At 38.3% G+C, this 12,557-nt stretch overlaps 3 protein-coding genes across 3 annotated transcripts; 2 read left to right on the top strand and 1 right to left on the bottom strand.

Moving 5' to 3' along the window:
- The first annotated feature begins 237 nt into the window (after nt 1–237).
- Nucleotides 238–2,053, top strand: LOC103862750 (probable glutathione peroxidase 5). The gene is made up of 6 exons (XM_009140443.3): nt 238–374; nt 526–602; nt 687–748; nt 893–1,011; nt 1,201–1,368; nt 1,474–2,053. Exons 1-6 carry the CDS (start codon nt 318–320, stop codon nt 1,525–1,527), a joined length of 537 nt encoding a protein of 178 aa, XP_009138691.1. The 5' UTR covers nt 238–317; the 3' UTR covers nt 1,528–2,053.
- Nucleotides 2,054–2,152: 99 nt separating this feature from the next.
- LOC103862756 (histidine-rich glycoprotein-like) lies at nt 2,153–3,547 on the top strand. Its single transcript, XM_009140449.3, has one exon. The coding sequence runs from the start codon at nt 2,382–2,384 to the stop codon at nt 3,186–3,188; it is 807 nt and encodes a 268-aa protein (XP_009138697.2). The 5' UTR covers nt 2,153–2,381; the 3' UTR covers nt 3,189–3,547.
- Nucleotides 3,548–4,761: 1,214 nt separating this feature from the next.
- LOC103862713 (adenylate isopentenyltransferase 3, chloroplastic) lies at nt 4,762–7,062 on the bottom strand. The gene has a single exon (XM_033290830.1). The coding sequence runs from the start codon at nt 6,996–6,998 to the stop codon at nt 5,994–5,996; it is 1,005 nt and encodes a 334-aa protein (XP_033146721.1). The 5' UTR covers nt 6,999–7,062; the 3' UTR covers nt 4,762–5,993.
- Nucleotides 7,063–12,557: the final 5,495 nt, after the last annotated feature.

Below are 12,557 nucleotides of genomic sequence, written 5' to 3'. Positions count from 1 at the left end.
GTGGAAATTTAGATAGGCATTGTCTCTTGGTTAAAAAAGATGAAAGACACCAATAATTATTTTAGATTAGAAAAATATGGTTAGAGGAACAAATAGCTCAAACTATAATTGCAAGAATGGTGTCTTGTTACGCATTACCAGGCTGTGCTGCTGCTCCTGATAATATATGGTAAACATATTCATTCTTTTTAAGGGAATAGAAGAAGAATAGTAAAACAAAATTTCATTCTCCTTGAAACCCAACTCTTAACAATTACAAAGGAGGCGTGTGTGGGTTAAGACAGCAGCAGACACATATAGAACTTATCCCTCACGAGATGGGTGGTTCGTTATCAGCAGTGTCCGAAAAGTCCATCCATGAGTTCACCGTCAAGGTTTTTCTTCGTTTTGTTATTTGTTTTATCGATTACGAGAAATGAATGGTAACACTATTTGATCTTATGAACACATCGCCGAGAAGATGAAACTTTTCTGGCTCCCTTCTTTATAGATTTTTTTTTGGTTTATTTGTCCGCCGGAAATTAGGATAGTACCGGCAAGGAGGTTGATCTTAGCATTTATCAAGGGAAAGTTCTCCTCGTCGTGAACGTTGCTTCTAAATGGTCCGTCTCTCTTCTTTTATTTCTTTCTTGGGTTCTAATCAAAACGTTTTACAAATTTTGTGTGTGTTTGTGGTTGGGGAACAGCGGTTTCACGGAATCCAATTACACCCAGCTAACAGAACTTTACCAGAGATACAATGATCAAGGTCTCTCTCTCTCTCCTCTATGATTCTAGGGTTTCATAACCTCTATCTAAATCCTCTATTTGTTGGTTTATTTTAATCATATTGTTGTTAAATGTATGTGATTGAAAAACTGTAATCTTAAATAATGGGCTTTGCTGTGTTCAGGGTTTGTGATATTAGCGTTTCCATGCAACCAGTTTATGTACCAAGAGCCTGGGACAAGCCAAGATGCTCATGCATTTGCTTGTACAAGGTTTAAGGCCGAGTACCCCGTTTTCCAAAAGGTTATTTAACCACCTTTGTGCCATAACCATTTCTTCCTTCTCTTGCAAAGAAAAAACAGCTCAAGAAATGTTATTAGTTTGACGTTAATATGCTTGGTGACATCAACATGAACACTTCTACGTACTTACTGATTCATCTCTTTAGTTGTCTTTAACAACATATTTTGATGTATAATTTGCCTTTTTTAGGTGTGTGTAAATGGACAAAACGCAGCACCAGTCTACAAATTCCTCAAGTCAAAGAAACCAACTTTCTTCGGAACAAGGATTAAATGGAACTTCACCAAGTTCTTGGTCGGCAAAGACGGTCAAGTCATTGATCGTTATGGCCTAACTGTTCCACCTCTCTCCATCGAGGTCTCTATCTCTCTTGATCACTAGCTAGCTTTTTAACTCTTTTTACAATTCTCTTGTTATCCGTTGCAATATATATTAATCTGCAAAAAAAAAAAAATAATACAGAAAGACATCATCAAAGCCCTTGGAGAAGCAGGAGATGATGTTTCCAAGTATTGAACCCTTGATGCAGACACAAAGAGGCTCTTGACGTTGGACTGGCTTGTGTCTCGAGTTACCGAATGACATCATCACATGTAAAAAAAGGGCCTTCTTAGCTCTCTTTTCTAATTTGTTTTGACTCAGTTTTGTAGCTGCCATGGTAAAAAGAGATGCATGCATACACAAGTTTCCACATTTCCTTACCACCACCTTGTGTAGCTTCCATTTGGGCTTAGTATTGATCTTCCGAAGAAAATATCCCACAGCTATTTGCGATTTAACTATTTACTAATAAAAAGACAATGGGAGAGTGTGTGGCAAAAAAAAACTAATATACATATATGACTTTTGATTTGTTTATACTACTCCCATAATCTTAAACTGAAAACACTACAAATTGTTGTTTTTTTTAGAAGAGCTCTTGCATGCATGAGAAGGGTTCCTACGTTTACAAATTTGTCATATTTTATAAAGGAAAATAAAAGTTGTGGTATTCTGGAAGATAATTAAGAAAAAACAGTGTCTCTAAAAAATTTGGTTAGGATGTTCAATCCAGATTTCGATTCAACTACAGCATTTTTTTTTAAATATCATATATCTTTGTCACGCTTTTGGAGTTGGCAGCTACAAATGGTTTTGTGATTAAAATTGTTTGTGGAATTTGGAAGAGGTGTGTGCCCAAAATGAAACACTCTCCTGAAAGAAAGGTCTACAAACAAACTAGCAAAGTCACGCAAAGCAAATGAAATACTCTAACGAACCTAAGATCCCGCAGCATCCAATCCTCACATCCTCTTTGTGCCTCCTTTCGCCTTAATTATATAACCAACACCAACCAAAGATATCTCTTCACACATACATACACACTCTCCATGGAAACTCTTTTTCTTGTAGCTGTTCTACTTCTGGCTCTCTCCTCTTCCTCTTTCACACGAGGCCAGAGAATCATACAGATTCCACCACCACGTCCATTATGCGTCTCTCAATACGCTCTGGCTAACTACGCCTGCTCACGTGTCCCAGTGACCACCGTCCTACCTTCTTCCCCCACTGTCCCACCTTCTCCGCATATCGATCCTCCTCCTCCTCACCATGACCACCGTCACCATGATGATGACCATGACCACCGTCGCCATAATGATGATCATGACCACCACGACCATGACGATGACCATGATGATGATGACCATGACCACGACCATGACGATGACGATGACCATGACCACGACCATGATGATGATGATGACCACGACCACGACCATGATGATGATGATGACCACGACCATGACGATGACGATGATGACCACGACCACGATCATGATGACGATGATGATGATGATGACCACGACCACGATCATGATGACGATGACCACCATGATGACGATGGCCACCATGATGATGATGACCACGACCACGATGGTGACCATGATCATGATGACGACGATGACCATGACCACGATGACCACGACCACCACGACCACCATCATCATCATCACGGAGATGAGACGTATGCTCAACAAGATTGCTGCAAATGGTTGAGGCAAATAGACAACGAGTGCGTGTGCGACCTTCTGGTTACGCTTCCTCCATTGCTATCAAAACCTGCTCATAACTATACAGTCTTTGTGGATGATTCATGCATCGTCACATTCACCTGTGGAGGCAGACTTCTAAACTAATTGTCTCGTGTCTCTTCTCCTTGAAAGACACTTTTGTTTATCCCTTTTTTTTTTATATCTTAGATGTACTACGTTTGTTTTATTTTACCCCCTTGAGTTCAACTTGTTGTATGCTCACACTTGACCAGACAAAAGTCAACCAAAAGAAAAAAGTAAGTGGGTTATCGTTGCGTGAGCTACACTGAATCGATGCGCGCCTCATCTTTCATTGCATATGGGCCTATCAGATTATCGTTGCGCAATTTTATAAATTTAACTTCAGACCCGTATATTGTATTTACCCTGCAGGGTGAGAGCAACATTAACGGTGAGTATGTAAACTTAATTTCTAAACAAAATAAAATTATTATTTAATAACATTTTTCTTATTTAATTAATTCAAAAATATTTTTAAAATTATAAACCATTTATAAAATGCAATGTGTAGAGTGGGTATACTAGAGGACGCAATTTTAGATACTTTTTGGTGTCTCTCTCCTACTTTTCTCATATTTCCTTATTTTTCATTTGTTTTTTAATTGTTTAGATACCCTATCAATATTGCCGTTGGACATGCTCTGAGAGTCATGATTGTCGTGTGAATTTAATTGACTTTTTTACCTATTTAATTCAAGAAGAATACAGAAAATCTCTACGTTGACATGGTGATGATTGGTTCGACTGTGGCTTAAAAAATTTAGTTGTAGATGTTTAGCTGTAGATAAATTGGTTGTAGCTGTAAAGTTGTTACTGTAGATTTTTTCTGCAGAGACTTTTGTTGTAGTTAAATTTGTTGTAGCTGTAAGTTATAGGCTGTAGATATTTTAAAATAAAATATATGAAATATGTGTTGTATATATAAAATTATTATTTTATATGAATTAAAATAATTTATATTAATATTTTTTTATAAATTATCAAAATTTATTGTAATTTAAAAAGTGATATGTAAATAATATTTATATTATTTAAATATTTTAATAATTAAAAAAACACTCAAATTCAAAACTAAAATATTTATAAAAGTTTTTTATTATGATTATATAATTTATTTGATATTATAGATATTTTTTTTACATTTTACAGATTCTACAGCCTATAAAAATATGATGTAGCATTTTTGCCTAAAATACATAATAAAAATTTTTGCTTTGTTTTTTTTGCTGTAGCTTTAAAAATAAAGTTAAAGCATGATTGGTAAAATTAAATAAAAACTTGATGTAGACTTTAATTTTTAAAAGTAAGACTAAAGCATGATTGGTAAAATTTAGTGATTTAAAAATAAATAAAGCTAAAGTAGGGAGATAAAGTCCAACCAATCACCCCCATAATTCCATTCGAATCTATTTCTTGCCATAACGCAATTTAAATCGACAAAATGAAAAGAATATAGTATCATATAATACTTACAAACAAGCATAAATAAGAGATGTTTTATCAAACAAAAGAGGCTAGGGAGATTCATGGAATCTTAAAATTTGTCAAAAAGTGGCATTGATCGATGGGACCAATAATAGAATTTAATTCTTGGGTTATGCTCAAAAGAATTGATTTTTTACTCAATTTTTTTAATGCAATTTGTTCTTGTCTTCCACTTTGTTCCTTATCTCTTATAATTTTTTATTTAAAAAAAACTTATTTCTTAATTGTCTCAAAGTAAAAAACCATATAATATTTTATATATATATATATATATATATATATATATATTAAAAAGCTTATCTCTTAATTTTTTGTGTGTGTGTGTATGGAGTGATAAGTGATAATTTCTGTTTCAGGAAAATATATATACTTTGCTTAAGAAATGTTACTTGACCCACAAAAAATCTAGTAACGGTAGATGATAAATATATTAAGCACTCGGCCAGCCGCATAGAGACTAGAGAGAGACGCCAATTGCACACGGGCAAAAGAGAATAATAAAAGAAACGGATGGACTCCAATTAAGACCGCATTTACAATCTACTATGATAGATATGTGGGATCCACTTTAAAATAGAAATAAGAACATACATTATTGTCAACGGCTTCTCTGTACGGCTTCAGGCGTGTGGTAATGTTTCTTACATGTACGGCCTTTTTCATTTGCTACCAAAGAATTAAAAGTTAAAAGAATCTACTACTAGTATCAGACTTCTCTATCGTTGTTTTTTTAGCTCAGTCGACAGATCATATTATTATTATTTGTTTTGAGTGGTTAACGTTTATAGCTCAGTTTCATTTTCTTAACTTGAATATATATGTGAAATATTTGTCCCCCTTCTAATCAATTATTTTGGCTGTAAATCTCGTATTTCATAATGCCATTGTGTATCGCAACTGAATATTAGTTCATTATTAATCAGCTCGTTGATAATACTATTATGAACTATTGCTACATATGTGCGTACGTGTGTCTGCGTTAAACATTTTACATTTAAAGAAATCACACAAATGTTGTATAAAGTATCCACTATGTAAAGAATATAAAATTTCCAACTTTAAGCCCCACTCAGTTTAGTCGTTGTGTTATTAAAATCAAATAGTTAACAAGGCGAGCAAGTCTCATTTCCAATGATAGCATTCCACTTACAGTCTCAATTGCATCAAAAAAAAAAGTAGAAGATAATACTGAATAATCGTTATGCCAAAATTTCAGTATCTCCCAATACTTACTATATACGATATATAGCCATGGGTATAACTTTATTTTATAAAAAATTTCTCCACTCATCGCAGTCTTGAATATCGCTGACCATTGCCACACCATCAATACCAAAATGACTTGGCATATATTAACCACATTTCCAAGATCCAACCTTATCTTTATGTGGTTATAGCCGATTATTACACCACTAGGCACCGCGACATCTCACGCTCCCTAGCCACCGCGGTTAATGCTTCCACTAGCGGTTGAGGACTGGTAAAGTCGAGTAGGAACCGTGACACAGCGTCGGTGCTTGGTCCAGCCACCAGCCTCTCCCACGCCACGTCAGCATCCACCTTTGACCTTCGCCTCGTGAAAACCGGAGTCGCATCCAGTCTCTGAATACACCATTTCTTGATCTTTCTCAACCGTTCGATTTTATTTCTCTGTTTGCAAGCTAACCCGAAAGTGTTTCTCTTTATTTCATCTACCACTTTACTCAACAACTCTTCTCTGTCTCCCGTGTTTAAGAACGGCTCATTCCTGAAAAACATGTCGAACTCTGGAACTCCGATTGCTTTCTTGATCCCTCTCGAGTAATTAGAATCTGAATAGTCAAAAAAATCTCTAACTTCTTCGACCATTCCATTTGCCACCATCTTATCAACTCTCTCATTCACAGATCCATGCAAAACGGGAAGTGCCACGTCAACCCATAGAAAACAACAGTCATATCTCGACCTGAACTTGTAGTCTTCGTCGTCCACTAAAGCCTCAACATATGAGTTCGAACCTCCAACGATGATTGGAAGCTTTCCACGACTGAGGATGCTTTCAACAGAGAGATTCGCCATGTGACGGAAGTTTACAGCGGTTAAGTCAGCTTCAGGAGGTAAGACACCTAGGAGATGGTGCGGTACCCCGCAACTCTCCTCGGTCGTGATCTTGTTGGTGACAATGTCAAGGCCTTGGTGAACTTGAATCTTGTCGGAGTTTATGATCTCTGCTGGAAAACGAGTGGCTATATCAACGGAGAGACGTGACTTGCCTGTTCCGGTAGCACCCATGATGACCACGACTTTATCCTTTGGTCCGGATGGGCTTAGAGTTAGCATATTGGGACCAAAGTTTGCCGGGGGGAAGTTTAACGCCGTCGAAGGAGCCAATGGCTGTTTGCACATAGCCATAGATATCCTCATGATCATGATGATATATATTTAAAAAAAAACTTTGCAATATGAACTTGGAACTTCAGGTGTTTTATAATATATATTTAGGCTTGTATGCAGTTATGAAATGCTCAGGTGAATTTGCATGAGGGATATATGATATATATATAAGGGTCACACCTGTGAACAATTAACTGTGTACGAACAATATTAATATAACCAAGTTGCTTTGGTCTAGTGGTATAGGAGCTCCAGCTGGAGTGCCCGCCCCTGGGTTCGAGCCTTGGCCACTGCGGAATTTACATATGGGCTGCAGCATCCGAGACCGAAGACCGTTACACGGTGAGCCACATGGTGACACCCTGGCAGCGTCCTTGCTCACTTCGGTCTCTAGTCTGGACCACCTCGGTGGGGCCAGGATACTCGGTTAGCAAAAAAAAAAAAAAAAAACAATATTAATATAGGACAAATTGGGTTGGCTTTTTTAATTGGTCAAAACCTATTATTTTTCTCTTTACTTTACTTTATTCTCTTCTATTTGTTTTTTAGTCTAGCCGAACATTTGATACGCGTGCAGTGCAGATGATACATATTAATGTCTCAATCAATTTAAAACTTCTATACGTTTGATGTGAAGTTAAGATACGATTTTTTTGGAAAATATTGTCAGACGCACTTTCGTTTTTAGATATAAAAGAAGACGAAATATTTACATTATTTGAGTTGAGTAGAGACTATTATGTAGTCTCCTTTTTAGTTTTAATACGAAAACTGTGGGTTCTATAAGCTTGAATACCTTTTGTTGCAACTTGCATGAAGTAAATTTAGCTTGGAGGGATTTACACTTCACTTGCATCAACTAACTAAGCTTAAACACATAAAAGAAGTTAAGAGTTAGTATATGCTTCCTCTGATCGGCATACTAAATGTTTATATGTAGATACTCCATATATATTCCCTGATTTTATGAACAGAAAACTCATTAAAAAGTCATGCAGATGTGATTCTATGTTTAATAATTTTGATATGCTCATGATTCTTTTATTTCTTGTTGAATAATTTAAAGATTCTCTATTGGACCGTCCATTAATGAATTGGAGAGACAAAATTGTTTGTCGACCTGCAATGGCCAAGATCTCCGCAACCTCTCTTTATTACTCTTCGTATAATCTTAAGATGGGAAACCAACACAAATACATATTATTATTTTTACATTATAATTATTCACATGATAAGATAAGAAATATAATGGTCTAAGAAAGGGACTTTAAAAAGATTATTCTTACAAAGACAAGTCGTAGCTATTTGCCTAATTAATGGGATATAATTTTGCTTTTGCGTGAACTTAGCAATGTGTGCATGCTCCTAAACGTCCATGTACGTATCTGATTCCTCCATACCTATATACCAAAAAATACATAATAACATTATTATTATTATTTTTAGATACATAATATATATATATTGATATTTGATAAATTCAACCAAACCCATCTAATATTTTGAAATAGATATAAATTTACTATAGCTAGGTTTGATCAAATATGATCTTCACACTAGACTTATCATAAACTTCGTTGCAAATACATTAGATGAGTACCTTTAAGAAGAAAAAGTTATATATGGAGATGAGTACATTTACTGATTTACGCTTGGCCTTTTTTGTTGTTTTAAACGGAAGTTGTATTTTTTTATATGTTCTTCTGAAAATATTTCTTCATTGGCCATTGCACTATTTAATATATATATATAATCAAATGGGTGGGTTATGCGAGCGTTTGTTTTAAACCCTAGCTTTTTGTTGTTTTATCATCAGTTGATTAGTACATTTTACAAATTTGTAATCATAGGAAAGTGCTGTTTGATTACTCAGTTGCCAATTGCCATCACACATATCCCGATAAAGAATGAATACATCATTAGTTTCAGTGGTACCAGTTTAATCTACGATAAGGATAAAAATCATTTACTAACTTCTTCATCTAGAAACAGGGTCATCACACAGGTGCTATGGCAAATCGAAGGGAGAACCATGTTTGTTGCTAAGTGGGAGCCTGGAGTAATCCCGGAAAAGCCGGAGCTAAAGTCAGCTTCGATCTGGTTAGAGCTAAGGAACGTGCCATTTCAATTCTTCAATGAGGATGGGCTTGAACGCATAGCAGGTCTGGTCGGCCATCCTAAGTTCCTGCACCCGTCGACTGCTAATAAGACCAACTTGGAAGTAGCAAAAGTTTTCACCATCATTGACCCGAGACTGCCTCTACCTGAAGCGGTAAACGTACAATTCGACTCTGGTGACATCTGTCGTGTGCTTGTGTCAAGTCCATGGATGCCTCCAATCTGTGGCCAATGCAATGATATTGGTCATAACACCAGAAGTTGTAAGAAAGCACCAAAATTGTGTGCTTCTTGTAAGTCTGAGACGCATGAAACCTCAAACTGTCCGAAGGTCAAACCTGCATCAGCTAACGGATCAGGCAAGAAAACCCGTAGAGGGAGATCTACTTCTAAAGCCAGAATCCCTCAGGTTCCGCAGGGAAATTTCAGCTCTACATCAGCCCAAGTCTACAGACCCAAGCTGAAATCCAACGGCATGATACAGGGGAGGCAAAGTGTCTTGGAAGAAGGGGGTACTAGTAATTCATCTCAACGTCCAGAAGACTCAGAAACAATTGGTCATGTCTCGCCCCAGCTACCTACTAAAACTGCGCCTGCTGATACTGGTGCTTCACAGCAAACAAATACTACTCATCCACATGATCCGGCGTCTCGGGCATCCTCTGTTTGCTCTGATGCTGAACCTGACTCCTCGGATACTGATTCGTCGGGGTCTGACGAGGAGAAGGGAGAGATTCTGGAGTATGTAAAGGACCCAAGCTTCAAAATGAAGAATCGACATTCGGGTAGAAATAAATCTCGGGGCAAGGCCCCATCAAATCTTTAAGTATGTGTACAGACCTTTTTTGTTGGAACGTGCGAGGCTTTAACAAGTTTAGTCACCGCAACGGTTTCAAGAAATGGATTCGTAAAAATAAACCATTATTCGGAGGTATTATAGAGACCAGAGTCAAGCAACCTAAGATTGGGAAACTTGTAGCTTCGGTGCTCCCTGGCTGGTCTTATGCGGATAACTACTCTTTTTTGGAGCTTGGGAAGATCTGGATTTTATGGCACTCAAGTGTGAAGGTTGTGGTTCTTGCAAAATCTCTGCAACAGATCACTTGTGAGGTCCATCTCCCAGACCTGCCCGAACCTCTTATTGTCACTATTATCTATGCAGCAAACAGTTCCTCTCTTAGGGCTGTGCTCTGGACTGAAATTGAATTGCTCGCTGTGTCTCCTTTGATTGAGGGTAAGCCGTGGTCTGTTTTAGGGGATTTCAACCAGACGCTGTCACCACAGGAACACTCCTCCCCGAGGTCCCTCAACATCGACAAGCACATGCGTCTTCTTAGCCAATGCTTAATTCACTCCGACTTGGAAGATCTTCATTTCAGAGGTGAGGTTTTCACTTGGTGGAACAAAAGGAAGACATCCCCGATTGCTAAAAAGCTTGATAGAATTTTGGTGAATGATCTTTGGTATGAGTCTTTTCCGGACTCCTTGGCTCACTTTGATAATCCAGACTTCTCTGATCATGCTTGCTCAACCATCTCTCTCAAGCCGAACCTGCTGAGAAAGAAAAAGCCTTTCAAGTTTTATAATTTCTTGCTTCAAAACCCGGATTTCGTTCCCACTATGACGGAGATGTGGTACTCTTTTAATGTTAGAGGCTCTGCAATGTTTATTCTGTCTGAAAAGCTTAGACTGCTGAAAAAGTTTATCAGAGACTTCAGTAAGGCAAATTACTCAGAGCTGGAAAAAAGGGTCAGTGAGGCTCATGCTCGGCTTCTGCTCAGGCAAGCTGCAACCCTACACGACCCCTCACCTACTAATGCTGTTTTGGAACTCGATGCACAGTTAAAGTGGCAGGACTTGGCAGCGGCCGAGGCGTCTTTCCTCCTACAGCGATCAAGAATTTTATGGCTGGGCAATGGTGATGCCCCTACGTCTTATTATCATCGTATGGTCAATGCTCGTAAAGCTATTAATCACATCCACTTCCTCACTGATGATAATGGCGTCAGATATGAGAATCATTCGGAGATTGAGAATCATTGTGTGGATTACTTCTCGAATATTATGGGTAGCGACATTGATCAGCAAATATTTCAGCAAGATGACTTGAACCTCCTATTTGACTTTCGCTGCTCTCCAGAGGATCGACTTAGCTTTACAGTCGAGTTCTCCACTCAGGAAATCAAGGATGTCTTCTTCTCTCTCCCTAGAAATAAAACCAGTGGCCCGGATGGCTACTCAGCCGAGTTCTTCACCGCCTGTTGGCAAGTCATTGGTCCGGAGGTCACTGCTGCTGTGAGGGAATTTTTTAGATCAGGGCAGATGCTTAGACAATGGAATGCAACTACCTTAATTCTCATTCCAAAGGTGAACAACGCATCTTCGGCCACTGAATTTCGTCCTATCTCTTGTCTGAATACCGTCTATAAAGTCATCTCGAAATTGATCTCCATCAGACTTAAGGCCGTTCTCCCTAGAGTGATCTCTCAGGCTCAATCAGCTTTCATGCCTTCACGTCTGCTGGCTGAGAATGTTCTTCTGGCTACAGACTTGGTTAAAGGGTATAGTAATTCGAATTCTGAGCCAAAAGCCATGCTAAAAGTGGATCTTAAAAAGGCTTTTGACTCAGTAAGGTGGGATTTTATTATTGGCATCCTCAGAGCCTTATCAATTCCGGAAACGTTCATCAACTGGATTTACCAATCTATCTCGACGGCTACGTTTTCGGTCTCCATCAATGGTGCTTCTGCGGGATTTTTCAATAGCACAAGAGGTATAAGGCAAGGAGATCCGATGTCTCCTTACCTGTTTGTTCTTACCATGGAAGGCCTCTCTCGACTACTCTACTCAAGGTATGAATCTGGCTCAATTGGTTACCACCCTAGAACGTCTGAAGTCAAAATCTCGCACTTGATGTTTGCCGATGATGTTATGGTGTTTTTCGATGGCAAAGCGGATTCACTTCATGGTATTACGGAATGTCTCTCTGATTTTGCCTCCTGGTCCGGCCTCTCCATGAATATTAGCAAAACGGAGTTGTATCATTCGGGTCTAACAGTTGCTGAAACAAATGATATCTCGGCGTATGGATTCACTGCTGGGTCTCTTCCGGTTAGATATTTGGGGCTTCCCCTCATGAGCAGGAAACTCCGTATTGCAGAGTATGAACCGCTAATCAATAAACTCCTTGCTCGCTTCCGGTCATGGTCTGTTAAAGCTCTATCTTTCGCTGGAAGGCTGCAATTAATTGCCACTGTCATCTATGGAACGGTCAATTTCTGGATGTCGGTTTTCATCCTTCCTAAGGGTTGTATCAAAAGGATTGAGTCGCTCTGCTCCAGATTCCTGTGGTCCGGTAACACTGATACTAGTGGCAAAGCTAAGATCGCTTGGACTACTGTCTGTCTCCCAAAGGCTGAGGGGGAGACTAGGCATTCGAAGTTTAACAATGTGGAACAAAGTGCTCTGCCTCAGATT

This window comes from Brassica rapa, chromosome A04, assembly GCF_000309985.2.
Source record: "Brassica rapa cultivar Chiifu-401-42 chromosome A04, CAAS_Brap_v3.01, whole genome shotgun sequence".
NCBI classification, from domain to species: Eukaryota; Viridiplantae; Streptophyta; class Magnoliopsida; order Brassicales; family Brassicaceae; genus Brassica; species Brassica rapa.
The sequence above is the reverse complement of the archived record's forward strand: the minus strand, read 5'-3'. Positions and strand labels throughout refer to the sequence as shown.